At 34.7% G+C, this 20832-nt stretch overlaps 1 protein-coding gene across 3 annotated transcripts in view; it reads right to left on the reverse strand.

Moving 5' to 3' along the window:
* Positions 1-2010: 2010 nt before the first annotated feature.
* The window catches only part of NPHP1 (nephrocystin 1), a 46774-nt gene continuing 27952 nt past the window's right edge, over positions 2011-20832 (reverse strand). For 2 of the 3 annotated variants that reach the window (XM_031950981.1, XM_031950982.1), the window contains 10 exons: positions 20199-20327; positions 15644-15718; positions 13736-13846; positions 13018-13100; positions 12789-12865; positions 12058-12157; positions 9277-9389; positions 7621-7694; positions 4172-4216; positions 2011-2383 (listed from right to left, as the gene is read on the reverse strand). In XM_031950981.1, the coding sequence (XP_031806841.1) occupies positions 2111-2383; positions 4172-4216; positions 7621-7694; positions 9277-9389; positions 12058-12157; positions 12789-12865; positions 13018-13100; positions 13736-13846; positions 15644-15718; positions 20199-20327 (1080 nt within the window). In that variant the 3' untranslated portion in view covers positions 2011-2110. The remainder of the gene's footprint in view (positions 2384-4171; positions 4217-7620; positions 7695-9276; positions 9390-12057; positions 12158-12788; positions 12866-13017; positions 13101-13735; positions 13847-15643; positions 15719-20198; positions 20328-20832) is intronic. The other variant, XM_031950983.1, reaches the window with a different exon arrangement.

A 20832-nucleotide genomic window follows, 5' to 3' on the forward strand; every position in this document is an offset into this window, starting at 1 on the left:
GTGTGAGAGATATTTTGTATATGGCTGGATATTATGTATTTATGGTTTCACAATGGCACGACACCTGAAATGACTTGTCTAATCTATTTAGATTAGACCACTTTTTAGATTAAGTTTAAGTAAAAGTGCTTTCACTCATGTTTCTGTGTTTTCCTTTTAAGAAATCATAAGCTTAATGAATGAAACCAGACAGCCCAGGCAGGAAACTCTTTTTGTAATTCTAAAAAATGAACTGTTATCCTACTTTATCAATTTTATAAACAATCAATTAAAGTACTTTTAAGGTTCCATTTTCTTCTGCCCCTCTCCCTTTAAATTCACTTAGTCTTTTCCTTCCTTCAGATTCCCTCACTCTGATAAGGGGGATGGTATCACAGGACCAGGCAAAGAGAATGGAGAATTATCTGTTCCCACTTGAATTCATTTTCATAACCAATCAGAATCTTGTGATCAAACTATTAGGAATTTGCAGACTGCCAAGTATTTCTGAGAAATTCTCAAAAAATCTACAAAAAATTAGTTGTATTTAAGCTTAAATATGCACATGTAGGTATATGTATCTGTTTGCTATATAACCCTTTTGTGGAGGTGGAAAGAGGAGGGAAGTAAAGGGAAATCATCGATTTACCTTCAAGGCTAACTTGGAAAAATTATACTCAAATATTTGAGTATTTGACAATCACTTGGTTGATGCCTCACATAATTTTCCCCCAATGATTTTGCTTTTCGTTGGAATTCATGGGAGAGCTGTTGGAATACACAGGCGCCACCTGACAGTGACTGCTGGAGACCCAACCCGGAATGGATCTCCTCTTGTGAGAGGATGATACAAGGAGACTGAGAGGCAGTTGCTGTTCTCTGACCTCTCTCCTCTTCCCTCTGCTTCCAATTTATCTCATTCCCAGTTTGCAACACCTGTGTCAGCAAAGGCTGCCCTGCAACTCCTTTAGACGTTATGATCCACAGCTGTGGAGACTCTAGAAGAATTGACCTGTCCCTTAATAGCTTTTAAAGAAATAAGTTTTATGAACATCTCTTTCAAATTACTTTATATTTTTATTTCAAATAAAATAAACACTTCCGTACACATAGTAGAATTGTACCATAAACCTCTGTCATGTACAGTTTGCTTTACTTTTTAAGTACATAACAAATTCATCATGTAGTTTTCAAAGCTGCATTGCTTGTCTGTGCTGCCTTCTGGCTTTCTGTCTGTTCTTTTCAAGTATTAAAAAATACTTCAATGACTTTTTTAAAAAATTCACACTGTTGCTATCTCTCTTCTCTCTTTGAACCTTGTTACTAACTTCCTTTCTACTTCCTACTAGTCTTTGAAAAATAAATAAATAAAAACAAAACCCTTGGTATACAAATGAATAATCAAACAGAACAGATTATTATATTTTCCATGTCCAAAACTGTATGTCCCATTCTGCACCTTGGGCCTGTCACTTCTCAGTGAGGAGAAGTTTAGCATTTTCCATCATGGATCCTCTGGAATCATGGTTGGTTATTGCACTAATCAAACTGCCTATGTCTTTCAAAGTTGTCTGTCTTTACAGCATGGTTGTCATTTTATAAATGGTCCTCCTGGTTATCCTACCTTTATATCAGTTTCCAGGCTTCTCTGAAACTACTCTTAGGTTATTTCTTACACACAAGAATATTCTATTTTATTCACATACCATAATTAGCTCATCCATTCCTCAAGTGATGGACACTCCCTCAGTATACACTTGTATAAATATTTTCATGGGTCCTTTTTTTTTCTTCCTTTGATTTCTTTGAGGTATAGACCTAGTAATTTCTACTAAAAGGTAGAAATTGCTTTCTATTTACTTTGAAAAATCATATTATTTTCTATTTTTAAAATAGTCATTTTAAAATACACGAACAACTCTCTTACAAATTTCTTATAAAATATACTCTTGTAAAGTAAAAATACAGTAAGTTAGTAAAGCAAATACAGTAAATTAGTAAAGTTTAAAAAAGTCCACAATAGACACCAACTTACTTGGTTCCTGACCTTCTGCTCAAATGACCACTAAGAGTTTACATTTATTCCTACATATAGCACCAAATGGACTGGAATCTCAATGACCAATCACAATTAATCCACATTCTTCCTGGCTTCTCCTAAGAAGTCATAGGCCTGCTCTGAAATATCAAAAGGTTCATGAATACCTTCTGGTGACAGTAAAGCATGGAGAGCATTAGAGTTTTCTTGGTTTTGTTTAAGGAAGTCATAACTGACTTTCCATCGAGTAGCTTCAGTTTCTTCATCTGCCCATCTGGATGGTGGGAGGAGAGTGGAATGTAAGAGAGGGTATATACAATCATGGTACACGAGAATGAACATGGACTTCAGAAACTCTCTGTCTTTCTGGGGAAACACAAACACAAATACAAATAATTATTTAAGAAGCTATAAAACATTTGTTAGATACCATACTGTTCCTTGGTTGCCAAGGGTTTTCCCACAGTGTCTGTCCTGTCCTTCCTGGCTTACATGCTTTAGACCAGATGTGTCAAAGATGTGGCCCATGAGTGTCTGACCACCAATTCTCCCCAAAATGGCTCAAATTAGATTAAAATGTAATTGAGAAATATTTTACAAAATAAATTAAAATGTAATGAAATGGACATGATCCCATTTTAAAGCTAAGTTAATAGGCGGCCCATAGGGTTTTTTATCTATAGTTTAGTGACTCCCAACTCTACTTGAGTTTGACTGCTTTGGACTATGGCTTTGAAATTTAAATTTTATATTTCAAGCTTAAAGAAGTCATATATTTGTATAACTACTAAGATAGAAAGTATTAACACGGGACTGTGAACTTGATTTTTAAAAAACATTTTGATATATTTCAATATAGTTTCTTTTGCAATTCTATATATTTTATGTTGTGATTTTAAAAACATTATTCTAAGAAGAGGTCACAGATTTCACCAGACTACTAAAGAAGTCCACGATACACACAAAAACAATTAACTTTTGGTCTAAGTTTCTTTTCAAGACGACTTATTAATATGATTAACAAAAGTCCAAAGAATTGAATACTATATCACAGAAGACTGTAAAATGAACCTCTAGGCAAAGATGAGCTCCCTGCTTTTATTCCCTACTTGATGGTACAAATTAAACAAATTAATTTTAAATTATGTTAATAGCTAAGAACAGTTTAAAGTATTACCCTTCCCTAATTGAAAATAAACTAACCCTTTAACAGGAACATTCATAAACTAACCCTTTAACAGGAACATTCAATCTCTTCTTCTACTTAGTCAATGCCACATATGGTAGAGATATGACCCTTAAGTATTGGAGACTTACATTGGGAGAACACAAGCTATGGCAAGTCTTAATAAATTTGAAAGTCTTTACATCTGAGCCCAGAGGCAGAACAGACATCTGTCATTAAAGGATGAGTCCAGTCACATTTGACAAGGCTCATCACCAGAATGATGGTGAAATGTTAAGGATCGCTAAGACTCATGAAGACTAGTTATTAAGATATAATGACCCTGGCTATTCCCACACAAATAAAATCACAAATGTTTATCTGCCTATTCCAGCATAACACATGTATAGGGTATGCATAATTGCTAAAGACAATCTGACATAAACACAATATTTGTGTTTTTAAATTTAAAAAACAACTGTGGCTTCTTATTCCCTAAATTTTCTGTTGTTCAGCCTTCTAGTGTGGGGTGGGGTGGACAAGCCATTAGTTGTTAACTAATACTGCTTTTTTTTCAACATGGCAATGCCTTCATTTCTTTGAGCCAAAAACTTTTCAATAAGTTCAGTTAAGCCGAGTTTCTGTTCTTTCTTTTCCCTTCCCTACTGTTTTTGTACCCACACTTGGAAGGTTTTTAAAGACAAGACTGAATCTGGTAGCCAATCAGAGGGTCTAGATTGGAAATTTCCTCTAGAGATAGTAAAGCAGATTTAAAACGAACATTTTTATTAAATGTTTCATTGGGAAAAAAGAAATTCCTACATTAGGAACTGCAAGTCCACCTACCTTCTAAGATGCTTATTTGTATGATTTATAGTCATATAAAATACAGTTTTATTTTGTTAGGACATAATCCCAGGCCCATATCTATTTTAGCCTAACAATGCAAAAATAGCTAAATTTTATTGGGAAGTGGGGAGGAAAATTACCTTTTCCGATCTTTTAAAAGTACTTTCTTTTTCAGTCCACGCAATCTAAAAATTAAATATAGAAGTTTATATTAGTCTGAGTATTTAGACACATGCAAGTATTGTCTGTGAATAGGAGTGTCCATGTTCAGGATTAATGTAACAGTCTGGGGAGGATGTCAGAAAATGCCCCCCTTTGAAACCCAAGCCATGAAGAATGAAAATAAAATCGATGAGTCAAATCAACTAGAATAATAGTCCCCCTTAAGAGATAGCTAAGGAAGAGGCAGCTAGTTGGTATAGTGGATAGAGCACCAGCCCTGAAGTCAGGAAGACCTGAGTTCAAATCTGGCCTCAGACACTTAACACTTCCTGGCTGTGTGACTGTCACTGAGGCAAGTCACTTAAGCCCAATTGCCTCAGGGGGAAAAAAAGAAAGAGAACTAATAAACTGCTGATGAAAACATCCCAAATTTTATTGAGACAAGGCTAGCTCCCTAAACCAGTCAACCAGCTACTCAGTCAGTCAACAAGCATTTATTAAGTGTTTACTATGTGTTAGGCACTATGCTAAAGCTTGGAGTTACAGAGAGAGCAAGAAGTTCACAATTTAATGGATAACATGGTAAATATCTGTGCACACAAGATATAGAGAGACTAGCTGGACTAATGTTGATGAGAAAGTCTTAGTAATATGGAGGAAGGTGGAACCATTGTGACTGCAGAAGGTGGAGTTTGAGCTGAGACAGGTGAGGAAAATATTTCGGGCAGAGGGGGTCAGGGCCAAGGCAAAGAGAGATGGAGAGTTGTTGAAGAAGAATAGCAAGAGGGTTTATTAGATAGTAGAGAGTGTAGAGCTTAAGAATACTGTGAAGTGAGGGAGGGGCCAAGCTATGAAGAACTTTAAAAGTCAAATAGAGTCCTTTATATTTGATTGGACTGTACTGAGGAGGGAGGAGACAGGATCTTATCTGCCCTTGGGAAGATCACTTTGATAGCTAAATTTAGGACAGACTGGAGAGGCTAGAGAATGGAGGCAGAAATTAGAAGTAGACTAAAGATTTCTTAAATTCTGAAAAGACTAGGATAGCTCCCCAAATTCCACTTGAGTGAAGCAAAAATGAGATACACTCTAATTATTATGACATGTCCATTATTTGGTGGGAAATGGTGAAGGGGCAGTGTTTGAAACAAACCACAAACAAGATTGGGGTTAGTCAAAATCCTGAAAGGAAGGTATCTCAATTCATGCCTGTATATGTTTGCCTGATATAGGACCTGGCTCCAGTGAGCTTTATAAATAAGTCCCTCCCTTTTCTTTATTAAGGTCAGCCCTTCTACCTGTAACTTTGATGCCATTCTTCTTGTTTTCTCAAGAAGATTCCTCTGTGATCATTTCTTTCCTCTCCGCCCCCCCCACCCGATCTTCACTTCCTTCTTCTCTATTGGTTCCTTCTGCTTCTTAAATAGTTCAAATAAGTCTCTATTATCTTAAAAACAAAGCCCACAAACCCTCACTAGATACCACCATCCCTTCAATATGTCATCCTATATTTCTCTTTCCTTTCTTAGTCATTCTTTGATAAAACTATCTATTCTATTTTTTTTCTTATTATTATTCTAAACCTTCTATAATCTGGCTTTCATTTAGATCATTCAATCAACTACTCTCTCCCCCAAGGTTATCAATGACCTCTTAATCACCAGATCTGCCTTTTCTCAATTCTCATCCTTCTTCACCTTTCTGCAGCCCTTGACTCTGTTAACTATCATTTCCTCTGATTCTGGCAATGATTTGATTATCACTTAGTATGCAGGTTAGTATGCAGGCATACTAAGTATGCACTTAGTATGAGTTGGTCTTTTTGGGAGGAGAGAAGGCCTGCTGGCAAAGAACAGGTCTAGATGGCTAGATGCTCCAAGTCCCAGACTGAATACTAATATAATAAAACTCTTTGCAAACCTTAAAGTATGATGTAAATGTTGGATGTTATTATTGTTATCATTATTTGAGTATGAGGAGCACTTAGGCTTTTTACAAATTACTTACATTTGCTATCTATGAAACAGGAAAAAAAAATTTACTCCAGGGGAGAAGCATTACATATGGAAAAGAGCACCACACTTGTAGTCCATAAAAGTGGACTTGGATTTTGGCTGACTCATCATCTGTGTGAACAAGAACTAGCTGCCTAATCTCTTACATCTCAATATCATCATCTATAAAATGAGGGGCTATTATACATCTCCTGGGCATGCTGCTGAGATCAGTGAAATAATATGTATTAGATATTTTTAGACACAAGATGGTATGCGTAATAATTATTATGTTTCATTACAGCAATCTTTCATTAGAATGTACATCATTATAAATTTTCCAGAAAAGGGAAATTAAAGTCATTATTAAATTTAGTGCTTCCCACTGAGAGGTATCTTTATATTGTTTGTATCACATGTTTGTATGCGTATACCTATGTATATATCCACATACATATGTATATATGCATGTATATATGTACATACACAATGACCTGCACTGGTAGAAAGGATTCTATATATCTGTGCTTTTGTGATATGTACATATGTTTGCATGAAGTCTGTATCAGTTCAGAGAGTGCCCACATTAATGAAATGACAGATCCTTAAAGTAATTTAAAAAAATAGATTCAGGTAATATGCTACTTCTTCACCTAGTCGTTTGAAAGTGAATGTGTTTATGCTGGTATATGTCTATGTACTCAGCTGGTCAAGTTGCAGTTGGAAGGGACCTTAAGAGATTATCTAGTTCATTTCCTTCAATTTATAGACAAGAAAATTGTACAGGAGAGGCCAGAGAGGTGAACTCTGTTCACCGAACAGAGAAGAACATACATCCAGAAAAATTAGGGAAATATCTTTCAATGTTAGATGAGGCTATTGACTTACTGTGTGTGGGGATGTAGGTATAATATGTGCATAAACACATGTATGCATGTATATGGCAACATGAAACAGTGGAGAGACAGATGGACTTGGAGCCAAAACAAGCTGATCTCAAATCCTGCCTTTGTCACAGATGGCTGTGGGTCCCCAACAAAGCATTTAAATGACATCTTAGTGTTGAAGACTATTAAGTTGCAGAGAGGTTGCTGACCTTCACTGGTAGAGTTTCCTATGCCAATGAAATAACAAGTCCAGTGTCTGTCTGTCTATCTGTCTATCTATATATCTTTCTAACTCTCCCCTAACATTTTCTCCAGTAGTTACTGTATTTATTCAAATCCTGCATTTTAATAAATAAAAAACAAATTTGACAAAAAAAAATTTGATTTATTTGAAAAGCAAATTTGATAAAGAAACAAATTTGATGAAAAAAAAACCACCAACTACCCATTAAGAAAAAAGCATAGTTTAAATGAGAAAATAAACCAAGTATCTATTTAATTAACAACAAGTTATAGCAATTTAAGATCATGATGCATATCACATACCCTAAGTACATCCATTAGGTCAGGTTGCTCCATGAGTTTAGGAAAGGTTGATAGAATTGGACTACTAATTAAATCTAAAGTGGAAAAGAAAAGAAAGTGATTTCATGGAACTTTCATTTCATTGAAATATATTTTGTTATAATTATTTTAAAAATTTATTAATAATTAGATTATTATACAAAAAGAGCTGGTATAAAACAATCAGTCTGGATTAGTAAGATTACCATAATAATATTATCATTATCCCAAATTCTAGTGAGTAGGATTTGTGGGTATCTGGTAATATAAAGGCTGAGTGAGATCCAGCAATCTGAATGACCTGCTGTAATATATTTTAAAAATAATGTAAAAATGAGCTATTTCACAACAAAATTGAATGGAATGGATTATTACGGACCTATGCAAAGAATTAAATATGTAAAAATTCTACAGAAACTAGAATAGCAAAGTGCTCTATAACTACCTTTCATTTATTCAACAGGCATTTATCAAGTGTCTGCTCTGTATAGAGAATGGTGCTGGGGGAGATGCCCCGTCTTACAATTTAGTGAAGAAAAAAGATACATACATAGATTAACTGTGCTAAGCAATATTATGTGATAAATGCACTTAAGAAGCACAAAACAAAGTGCTTAGGTTGTTACTGAACAATATTGGGCCTTTGAGAGATAGAACTTAATTGAGCTGAATTGTGTGTAAGCTCAAACAACCTCTCCCTACTCATGGAAAAAGGTAACATCCTTTAGCTTCCCTAAATAAAGACAGAGTCACTTTATCCAACCTTGTGAATATAACTGTTATAACTATCCAAAGATACAACTTGTGATTATAACTATCCAAAGATACAACTATCCAAAAGAACAGGACAGAAACAATTTGCCTTGTCCTTAAAATTTTTAATTTTAAATTTAATAATTTAAATAATTTAATTTTAAAATCTATTTCTTTAAATATACCTTTCTTCTTGTGTGCCTTATCTTTTTTCTATTTATTTAGGAGGCATTTCTGCCAAGGGTATGTCTACTTATGTATTCTTGTACAGATCTTGAAAATGGATGATATTTTTAAAAATTCCAATAACACTCAGACTTATCACTGAGGTAAATATTGTTGCCACACATGTTCTACTTTGGACACCTTATTTAAATATGACAATTTTTAAAAGCATCAAGCATTATATGAAGTAAAACATTCAGTTTTGACTCAATAAGTTTACATGCAATACAAACAAAAACTCAAACAAAGGAAAGAGGGGAAATGACCTGAAAAGTAGGCGCAAAACTCTTTGGGTCCTGAAGTCTTGTGACACAATTATATTGTGAGCAAAATCAAGATTAAATGAGGGTACAGGATAGTCTCAGGGAGTTGAGATAGGCAGAATGCCCTCACAATGGCCCGTAACGAGCAGCCCTATCTGATGGGTCTTATAGTAATCTACTGTCAGGTAAATGGCCAGGTGCCAAACCACTAAGCTCTGCTGACAGGCACTTTTCTGAAGCAGAATGATCTAAGGCCCCACCTTTACCTGGCAATAGGCAGGAGTAGGAGTCAGCCATCTGTGACAGTTCTAATCTTACAGAAATAGAAAACAGCTACTCCCAATGAAAGCATCTGCTAATAGTGCTGAAATTAAGGACATGGGAAAAAAACCCTTACCGGCATTTTGCAGGCTTATCCTGTCTTTCAGGAGCACATCACCAAGAATTTCTCGATAGAATACCAGCAGCTGAACATAGCTCATACTTCCTATTAATGTTTCTGGTAGTAGACTATTAAAGAAGAAAAAAATTTATTAAATACAAGTTAGCCCAAATTTGTAATTAGCTTGCATTTACTCTAATGAATAGCTTTCAAACACTGCTTCATTATGCAGCATTGTAGCAAAGACTTAAAGGAATGTCCTATCATACAATTGGCTATGTAGAGAAAACTTTCCAAATAATTTTATATTCCTTTAAATATATGTTGAAGTACTTACTATATACTTGCTTTCACATTTGCTTCTTCCTATACTCACAAGTCCTGAGCTGAATGTAAAAAGGATAGCTGTAAAATGTCAGTTCTTTAGACAATTTTACAACTGGACAGCTGATACATTCTTAAGAGTGAAAACTTAACTATACAGGCAATTGTGTACAACTATGCAGAATATCTTGAAACATAGTGTATGATGTTTTATACAAAATAACCATCAGTGGCACCAAGGAAGAGAAAGCCTCTGTGCTAAGGAAAATTGTGAGGGGTTAAATAAAGGATCCTAACTTTTAATCAATACCCTTTATTAGTTGTAAGAAAGGAAGCACTCATTAAAAGGAAGAATTCATTATAGAGATTAGGAACAGATGCTGCCATTCTATTGAAAGAATATGAAATAAACTGCAACCTTATCTTAGGGAGCTATTTCTCTAAAACAGGGATTATCTGGTTTTCCCTGTCCACCACTAGGAAGCTCTGTACTCCTAAAGTTAAAATAGCTAGCTGGATTGACTTCAATCTTCAACATACTACTTTTATAATTAAATGCAACCTTAATGCATATCCAAAATAGGACTTAATAAAATAAATTTATTTTTATTTTGTAGGCAATTGGTATTTCTTATTCCCATGCTGTGCCCTATAATGGGAAGTTTGTGCAACAGAAAATAAAAGTAAAAAGGAAACTAAAAAAGACAAAATGCAAATGGAAGAATATTTGATATCAATTTGAATTAAAATATTAGCTCTTCACCCAAGTTACAGAATAGTACTCTAAACCAGATATCCACATTTTGAAATCATTTCTCTCATTTATCAAGAAGTTATGCAAATAATTTTAAAGTAGTATTATTGTCACAATAAGCTTCTCTAGCAAACCTTCATGAAAAAGTATAGAGTTAGAAGAGTGGGGTCAAGATAAAAAAAAGAGTTTGTCATATTTGTTCTTTGCAAAGAAAGAAAATCATAAAAGGTTGTTCAACATTTTAAAATTAGAATAAGATTTTTTAAATGTAACACCTTGCAAATTTTTCATTTTTAAAGTAAAATTTGACTACCAATTGTTTAAATTTTAGTTTATTTTTTGATGAAGAAAATAAATTTTTTTGGTTAAAAAAGTTATGTAAATATGCAAATATTTATTTATATTCTTCCACTTAAAATGAAGGTATCAATATTTCTCACCTTTTTCTCTCTCTCAAAGGCACAGAGATGGTAACAATTAATTAATAATATACATAAGATGAGCTAGAGTGACCCACCACTGATAGGGTGTTTCTTTGTGCTGTTTCTTCATTAATGGTAATGGATTTGCAGTGGTCCATCCCTACATGAGGCTGAGCTCTCTTACAAGACAACATTTAACATAGTGGCTAACACATAGTAGGTGTTTAATACATGTTTATTGATAGACTGATTAACTCGTACAAGGCTGCTGGCCAGTTAGAGAAGCCAATTAGAATAAGCTTGCTTACTAGCCACACAAAGCTGGGAAAGCTTTGGGTATATGCCCAGCAGTTGAAAGACTATGTTCCTACTGTCCAAGAACTAGCCTAACTCAGTTCAGAGAGGCTCATCACAAGAAGCTGACCACTGGAGGATGATTTGCCCCAAGAACTCATCAAATGCGTCTACTAGACCCTTCCTTCTTCTACAGAGTTTTGAAATTATAAAGTACTGAAGTAATTATCTATATGGCAAATAGAGAAGAGGAATGTCAACTAAGGGCACTGGCCTAGCTGGATCTGGAGGGGACAAACTCTTAGGTGAGTGCCAGGTTTCCACTGTGTTACTTATTCACAACCTCAAGTTGACAGCAACCTCCTTGAGTATAATCTGCAAAAAATTGTAATTACTGGATGGGCAGGAGAACAGGTGTACCAATATGTTGCTTGTGGAGCTATGAGATGATTTAACCATTCTGTAATGGTCTAGAAGTAACAGTAATCTAGAAGTAAGAAATATTAGCATCTTCATCCTTCAGGACTTCTGAATTCTAAATAGGTCAAATAATATATTTCTGATTCATTGACCATCTATGATATACAAGCATCACTGGTGTGGCTTTGAAGTTAGAAAGACATTCCAAAATAGCACTTGGTAGGATTTTTGGTTGGTATTATTTTTTGGCAATAGCTCTTTATACAGTGGGAAAAATTCTACTATAAAATATCCAGCTCACTGGGAAATGAGGAAAATGGTAAAATCTTATAATATTTAATACCAGAAATCCTATTTTATGCAAAGTTTCTACATGCTCCCTAGCATAGTTTTTCATCTGAATTATAAGAAATTTAGACTAATTTGTACATTACTGCCTGTTAAATTTCTCCATTAACCCTTTGAGCATTAAAATTTCCAAAAGGCAACAAGCAGGTGAAGCAGAAGCGTGCATAACCCAGACCAACTAATCAACTTCTAAGTAAGTCAGCAGTGAGTACATGTACAAAAATTGGCACCAACCTCAATATACTTCTTGACCTTCTATTTAAAGATCTCAGTTTGACCAGAAGTTGAGGCTGTTTTCTCAATGTCATCATCTGCTGAAAAACACTGCCAGCTGCTTTAAAAAAATATTAGCAACACATTTTATAACTACTGATATTTTGGACAGTGTTATAAAGCAAAAGGCATTAAATATACACATCAATTAGAAAAGACAAAGTACATAAAATATTTGACATTTACATCACAAGTAAAGGAGTGGATACAAGAGACAAGGTCCAGTGATGCTGAATATCCTTCTTCCCCAATATATGTTGCTTGTACTGTAAATTTCCAGCTTCATCTAGAGTTTATTATAAGACTATTATAATGCAAACTCTGGAAAAACCTTCACTGTAACAGACTCCAAGTTCCTCTGCTATATCTGAAAAAAATTCTGAATCAATAGAAAAATCCTAGAAGGAGGGATGACAAACTTGGAATATGGGAAAAGGACTACTTGTAGTCTCATCAAATTAAATAGAGAGATCAACTGTCTCTGCTCTTCTTGCTCACATTAATTTTCACATTTGCTATAAGGAAAATTTGCTCTTAGAGCAGACAGACTTTCAATGCTCAATTTAAGTGATAGTTTATATAGGAAGTATACTGTTCTAGATTCAGTAGAAAATAATTGCTTTCTCTGATATATCTTATCTCTGTTAAATCCTTCAGAAAAAGAGAGTATATATATATATATAAAAGAATACCTCTTCTGGAAAATGAAGGATCTACTTCAATGCCTTTTTCATAAGGAGTACCACCATTCAAGTAAAGTTCATAGGTTCTGTAGAAAAGAGTAATTAAGTGAAAAATACAGGAATAAAATACCAGGCAATGTCTAGTTCTTCATTCTGTTGGTCTTGTAACAACTTTTTAACATAAAAAGGTGTAACAACATCACCATTAAAAAATTTACCCGGTGGTAAATTTACTTACTTGGGAGGAACGGGTATTCCATTGGTATCAAAAAGTTTTAGGAAGACCCAACCACAACTTAACTCTCCTTTTTCGTCAGTTGACTAGAAAAGTAAAACAAAAACGTAAAAACTTGGCATTTGAATATCTCTGAATAAAGTTTTCTTTTGGTTGGAAACATAAATATATATACATATTTTAAAATATTTTCCAAAAGAAAATATAGTGATATGTAATCATTGGGTTTCTGGGCCAGCAAGAGACAAAAGAGAAATAGTGTAACTAATCAAACCAATAAGAGAATATGATTTGACATGCATTACTATCATGGCTCCTGTATCTATTTATTCAAGAATTAATATGATATAGTAGAAATAGTGAAGGAAAAAGTACTACAGTATTTTAAACTTGGACAAGTTTTAGATATAATTGCTTATACTGATGTTTATTGCCAGGTTAATGAAATATTTATGTATATGTATTTATTTTGTAGGTATATATGCCTAAAATATCACCACCATCCACCTCCAGAAAATGCACAAGAGTTGTAGTCATTTTGGGTTTCTACTTTCTTTAGGATTTCTAGAACCAGACAAATTCAGGTAAGCCCGACTTTGCTGAAACTTTGAGAGACTCTTAACACTTGTGGGTAAATTCTTGTTCATTTCCAAAAGGAGGAGTAAAAATAAGTCTCTATGAAAGGATACTGGGAAAAAGCAAAACTCTTCTAGGAACTTACATTACGAACATAAGAGATTCCAACTTCAAATAATATTCCAAGTTCTGGTGATGAAGAACTGGATCTGATAAAACAGTCCCCATCAAGCAGGCATGGCAAGATACCGGTTACCTTTTTAAAAAAGACAAAAATTAAAGATTTTCTATCCTAATAATTTTAAATGGTTCTATGATTTATGGCAAAAAGGGAATGAACGGATGGTGGTGCAAAGATAATAGAGAATACTGTAAGGATCCAAATTCTGGGCTTCATGTATGAAAAAACAATTTTATTTCTCCGTATTCCTATCAATAAATTGGAACTTTGCTTACCACCTGGTCAGAGTCCTAGCTAGTATTAGAAAAAAAAAGCAACTGATGGTACTCAAAGGAATTAAATAATAATATTATTTGGTCTGGATTTGTGATTTCCTTCCAATCTCAGATATAGAAATGATCCATTCTGGTGACAGAAAATGACAAAGAATTAAAAAGTTGTGGCAATTAGTCCCATCACTTCCTGGCAAATAGAAGGAGAAAAAATGAAAGCAGTATCAGATTTTATATTCTTAGATCACTTGGATCACTGCAAATGATGACTACAACCATGAAATTAAAAGATGCTTCTTGGAAAGATCTAAGACTAAGAGTTTCTTGAGGCACTGAGCAATTAAGGTATTTGCTTAGAGTCACACAGCCAGCATGTGTCAAAAGTAGGTCTTCCTGGTTTCCAGGTGAGCTTTCTTATCTACTCTGTCAGGCTGCTTCTCATATGGTATGGGTCCTTATTCAGACAAAGCTCATCAGGCCTGTGTGTTCTCCACTTTCTCCCAAAGTCTATCCAAGCTTATGTTCCCATGACACTATCTATCCATCTCATCCTCTTGCTGTTTCCTTTTCCTTTTGCCTCCAATCTTTCCCAATATCTGGATCTTTTTTCATTGAGTCCTGTCTTCTCATTATGTGGCCAAAGAATTTAAGCTTCAGCTTCAGGTTTTGACCTTTCTTTAAGTACTGACTGATTTGATTTCCTTTCTGACCAAAGTCTTTTTCAATGCCACAATTCAGAAGAGTTGATTCTGAGGCACTCAGTTTTCCTTACAATCCAATTCTCACAGCTATACATTGCTACTGGAAAAACCATTGCTTTGACCCTATGGATCTTTGTCTGTAGAGGTGTCTCTTTTTTTAGTCTATTGTTCAGATTTGCCATAACTTTCCTTCCAAGAAGCATCTTTTAATTTCATGATTGTAGTCACCATTTTTAGTGATCCAAGTGATTTAAGAATATAAAATCTGACACTGCTTTCATTTCTTCTTCCTCTATTTTTTAGGAAGTGATGGAACTAATTGTCATGATCTTCTTAGCTGTTTTTGTTTTTTGTTTTTGATGTTAAGCTTCAAGTCATCTTTTATACTCTATTCTTTCACCCTCATCAAGAGGCTTTTTAATTCTTCTTCATTTTCTATCATCAGATTGGATCATCGCCATATTTGATATTGTTGATATTTTCTTCATGGGAGATTTACAGAAAAAAGTGTACATGATAGGGTGTGGATGGAATAAAACTGGCACCAGGGGTGAGACTTCACACTGATGAAACCATAGACTCTTTGAAGGACTAAAGCATGATGATTCATAATTTATGATTTATAATTTCAGTGACTCAGAAAAAGGAGTGATTTGATTTAAATACTCAAAGCACTCTTTAGACTTAGGTAAAAATTTAGTTTCACTTAAAAAACAGCAAACTAATTATATAAACATGTAATGTATTGCCCATTTTCCTTCTGTAATTTTACTACTGTGCTCTTAAAAGAACACTATAACAAGTATACAATGACAATCAAATCTTGAAAACTTAATACATTTTACTTAATAAGAAAAGAATGTTTATTTTTCATTCCATTTGTTAAATTGCTCACTCACCCGTGGAGAAAACGTCCATGTTTTGGGCTGTTTAGGTTGCCATGTGGCTCTGACTGTATGAATATTGCTAAGAACCTGAAAAAGACATTTTGGTGATTTTGATATGTGAAATTATCTTGGAAAAATATCTAAAAGTGTTTTACTTTTTTCAAGATTAAAGAGCTCAAATAATACTGACATTAAAGGAGTAAGCCAAGAGTTCTCAAGCTAACTATGAATTCAGACTTTAACTCTTATGCTTGTAATTATTTGTTGTCAATAGATTATTAAGCATGGTCTACAGAAAAAAAAGTTAATATAATAAAAATTATGTGGTTGAGGAATGTTAGAGAGCAACAGAATCTAGAGGACAATTACCCTAAAAATTTTGATTCGATTAAATTTTAGAAAACATTTTAAGTACCTAGAATGTGTACTAGTACCAGATGGCCTCCGAAGTCCATCCCAATTTTATCATTCTTATAATCTAAAGAATGCCTGTGGTGAAGAAGCTTTTATTTTACTGAGAAGATAGTAGATGTACAAACATAAGTGAATATCGTTATTGTTGTTGTTCTTTGCCCTTCATTCTTGAAGAGGACCATGACATCAAGGAAGTGACCACCTAAATCTAAATGAATTAGATTTAAGGGAAGGAGGACTGGGCAAAGTCACCAACTTCACTTTCTCTTGCAGAACCATCTAAGTCCAGTGCTAAGACATAGATCAGAATGATTACAGATGGCCCTGAATGCAGTGGGATACCATGATCTTTTGAAATTAAGGTCTTTAATAGGTCTCAGTTTGACAGAAGCAATGTCCAATCAGTGATTAAGTAAGAAATAAACTAGGCACACTAGTTCGTACTAATAGATACTCCATAAATACTTAATGAAATGAATTAAGAGTACAGCACCCTCTTGTGTCAGAAACAAAAGTTTAGAAATAATCATTTCAATTAAAAAATAATACATTTTAAAGCAATGTTGGAATTATGCTAAGACAGTGACTAAGACCTCATAAAGAAAGAGAAAATGAAAAACTATGGGGGATCAAAAAAGCCTTTGCGAAAAGAAACTAAGGTGAACCTAGAAGTAAGTTAAGGAGCTAAGGAGGCTGAAGAATGAGAGATTCCAGGCATAGGGGATAACCTCTACAAAGGCATTAAGTTGGGAAATATTGAGCTTAAAAAACTGCTAATAAGTCAGTTTGGATGAAATATAGAAGGCATGAAGGGAAGAAAAATGAAATAAGTAAAGGTAGGAAGACTTTTAAAATCCCATATTGAAAAGTCTGTATTTTATCCCAGAAATAATGATAGTGACATGGGAAGACCTGTACTATAGGGGAATATTTTGGCAGTTTAATGTAAGAAGGATTAAAAAGCAAAGGAAAAGGAAGCAGGAAGATCATTTAGAAAACTATTGCAATAATTCAGGATGAGAGATATTAGGAGCCTAAACCAGGGTAATGCCTATGTGAGTGGCAAGTAGGACACACGTAGAGGGCTGAAATTCTTGAGTCATTGCACTGAGGTCGGTTCAAGCACTTAGGGCTAATTACTGATTGGACAATACTCTATGGGCATTTGCTTGGAAAATGATCCTTTCCACTATCCTGTGATGGCTCAATGATTGGTGTATACTGAGGATTGTAGGAGGGACTAGGGGGTGGAGTAAGGCAAGCCAGAGTCAGTCTTTGTGGTAGACGAGGGAGAAGGAGGTCATGGATATTCTGCATCCATCCTGTTCAATCCTGCGTCTAAAGACCAAGAATAAAGGCTAAGGGCTTTTGCTTATCCTGACTCCGGCTGATTCTGGGGTGTCCTGGGTGCTAGCACAGTCGTCACAGACACAGATGCAAAAGATGTCAAAAAAGAAAACCTTCAGGGATGAGGGAGAGGGATGGATTTAGAATGGTGGTCCCTTAATAGAAATATGAATATTTGACAGAGTGGTTTTAGGGGGAAAGTTAAGTTCTGTTTTGTGAATATCTGTATTATTTTTCTTTAACATCTAGAGAATTAAAGGTGACATGCTTCCTTTAATCAACCAAAACATTTATAGTCAGAAAATTTATCCTATGACTTATGTAAAGGACCTTAAACAAAAAGCAGAAAGTATGTTGTGCACAATTTGCTACTTTCTCAAATGAGTCAGATGTTTTTTCCAGATTAAAAAAAAAAAAATCTGCATTCATAGGCAGTTTTAGTTCATTTCTCAAAGTACTTTAGATATGTACCTGATTTGGTGAATCGGTGCCTTCTTTTGTGGTAATATGGATCACCATCCCACTCAGAAGTAGAGGGTTACCCACACATCTACTGCTGTTGGTACCAAAGACCTGTCCCAGGTATTTCATAAAAGCCCAAAGCTGGAGGCCACCTACCGCTGTCATCTTATCCACTGTACAAATATTTAGCCTGAACAGCACTTAGAGTGTGACTGTCTTATATGACCTCACAATCTGAAGGATCCTACCTCAATACAACGCATAGGTTATTCCAACTTCCCATGTTGGAAATTTCAGAAACTGGGCTCTACGTCAGAAACTGTCGTACGATATGGCTATTTTACCCACCCTTAGTGGTAATGCGAGCATTATCCCTATTACAGATGAGTAAGACCTAAAGAGGCTGCATAGCTGACAAATGGGAGACCCAAGGTTAGAACTTAAAAGTTCTCAACATATGTTTAAAAGAATTGCATATGTTTAACCAATATCAGATTGCTTGCTGTCTTGGGCAGGAGGGAAGTTAGGAAGGGAGGGGGGAAAATTTGGAACACAAAATCTTACAAAAATGAATGTGGAAAACTATCTTTACATGTATTTGGAAAAATAAAATACTACTGAGAAAAAATAAAAAGAAAGTAAGTATTCTGATTCTAAGCCCATGCTTTTTTGTTTTTTTCTTTCACTCTCTCATGCTACAACTTGTCATCAGACAGAACTGTGATCTTAAGAGCAGGGGTGAGGTCTCATGAGCTATGTGACCTTGGGCATGTTACTAAACATTGGGGAATCTTGGTTTCCTCATCTATAAAACAGGAAAGACTTGTGTTCTATATTTCCAATTAATAAGACTGAGAAATCAAATTTTTTAAAAAACCCGACTATGTTTACACAATGTCTTTACACCTGGGCAATTAGATCGTTTAAGTCATATTAGTGACATACAGATAAAACAACCAAATAATAAGCTGAACTTGGAGATGACTTTCTGATCCAAATGCTTGGTATCTGTAGACAGCTTGATAAAGAAAGGACAGAAAGTCACAAAAATATGGTAACATTTTTTGGTTTGTTTTTTTTCCTCAGTAGTATTTTATTTTTCCAATTACATGATAAGATAGTTTTCAACATTCATTTTTTTTAAGATTTTGAATTCCAATTTTGTTCTCCCTTCCTCCCTTACCTTTTTTCCCAAGACAGCAAGCAAGTTGATACAGATATACATGTACAATCCTCAAACATATTTCTATAGTAGTCATTTTTTTTCCATGTGAGGCAATTGGGATTAAGTGACTTGCCCAGGGCCACACAACCATGAAGTGTTAAGTGTCTGAGGCCACATTTGAACTCAGGTCCTCCTGACTTCAGGGCTGGTGCTCTATCCACTGCCCCACTTAGCTGCCCCCGTATTAGTCATGTTATGAAAGAAAAGTGAGAACAAAAAGGAAAAACCACAAGTAACAAAAAAAGGTGAAAAAAATATGCTTCAATTTTCAATCAGTCTCCATATTTCTCTCTCTGGATACAGATGATATTTTCTATCCCAAGTCTTTTGGAATTATCTTGAATCACTGCATGTAACATGATCTTATTGTTACTACGTACAATGTCCTCCCGGTTCTGTTTACTTCATTCAGTATCAGTTACCAGGAAGTCTTTCCAGGCTTTTCTGAAATCAGCTTCCTCATCATTTCTTATAGAACAATAATAATCCATTACATTTACATATCATAATTTATTCAGTCACTCTCTAACTTATAGACATCCATTAATTTCTAATTCGTGACCCCACAAAAAGCTGCTACAAACATTTTTGTACCTGTGGGTCTGATCACTCCCTTTTTTATGATCTCTTTGGGATATAGACCCAGTAGTGACATAGCTAGATTCAAGGAAATGAACAGTTTGATAGCCCTTTGGGCATAGTTCCAAACTGTTCTCTAGAATGGCTAGATCAGTTTACAACTCCACTAAAATCCTTTAGTGTCCCAGGATATGGTAATACTTGGCAAACAATCTGAAGATATAGGATTTTATATAATAGAATATTATTGGCACAGTGGAAAGAACATTGCTTTGGAGTCAGAAGACATGGGTTTAAATTTAATGTAATATAATTTAATTTCCCACTCTACCACTTACCTTCTATGACCTGAATTTTGATTCAACTTTAAACTTTTCTCAAAATTGTTTTAGCTTTTAAGCAAATGTTCATAGTTACAGACCCAAAGCAGCTCTTGGAAAATCACTTCACATTCTCAGATTTTCTTATTGAGATGGATTTTGAGATCTCTTTTAGTTCTAAGTATATGGTCTCATAACAGACTGCATCAGCAGAGCTTACCTTGCTTCCATCAAACAGGCAGAGACGGACATGTCTGCTGAGAACCTGTAAGCTTACTCCTGGAAGAGGGATCATTTTACAACTCCATAAGGTTAGAATCAGTGACACACGGCTTGGTCTGGGTTTGATCTAAAACAAACACACACGTAAAAAGTTATTTTTATTCTTAAAATTCATACCATCTTTCATACATAGCATCCTGAATTTACCACTGATAAATTAAACTGATTATGTGAACTCAGTTAGCTAAGAAAGTACACATACAAAAAAGAAAAAGGACTGCAAATTTACAAGAAGGAAAATACCAGTATCTGGTAACTACTTTAAAAAATTAATGATAAGATGTCAATATTAAAATTTTTTGTTAGCATTTCATTTATCATCTTACCACTAGTATTTTATTACTAGACAATTATATTACTACACACATTAGTGTGGATTCAAGCTTCAATTATTAGATTATATAAGCTCATCAAGGTCAGGGACTGTCTTTTGTCCTTTATGATACCAATGTTTATCAGTGTCTGAAACACAGGAGGTACTTAATAAATGTTTAATGACCAACTGTCTGACTGACAATCAAAGGCTAAAGATGTTGACCTCTCTTAGGTTCCTTCCAAACAGGGCTGTACTA

This window comes from Sarcophilus harrisii, chromosome 2, assembly GCF_902635505.1.
Source record: "Sarcophilus harrisii chromosome 2, mSarHar1.11, whole genome shotgun sequence".
Lineage (NCBI taxonomy): Eukaryota > Metazoa > Chordata > Mammalia > Dasyuromorphia > Dasyuridae > Sarcophilus > Sarcophilus harrisii.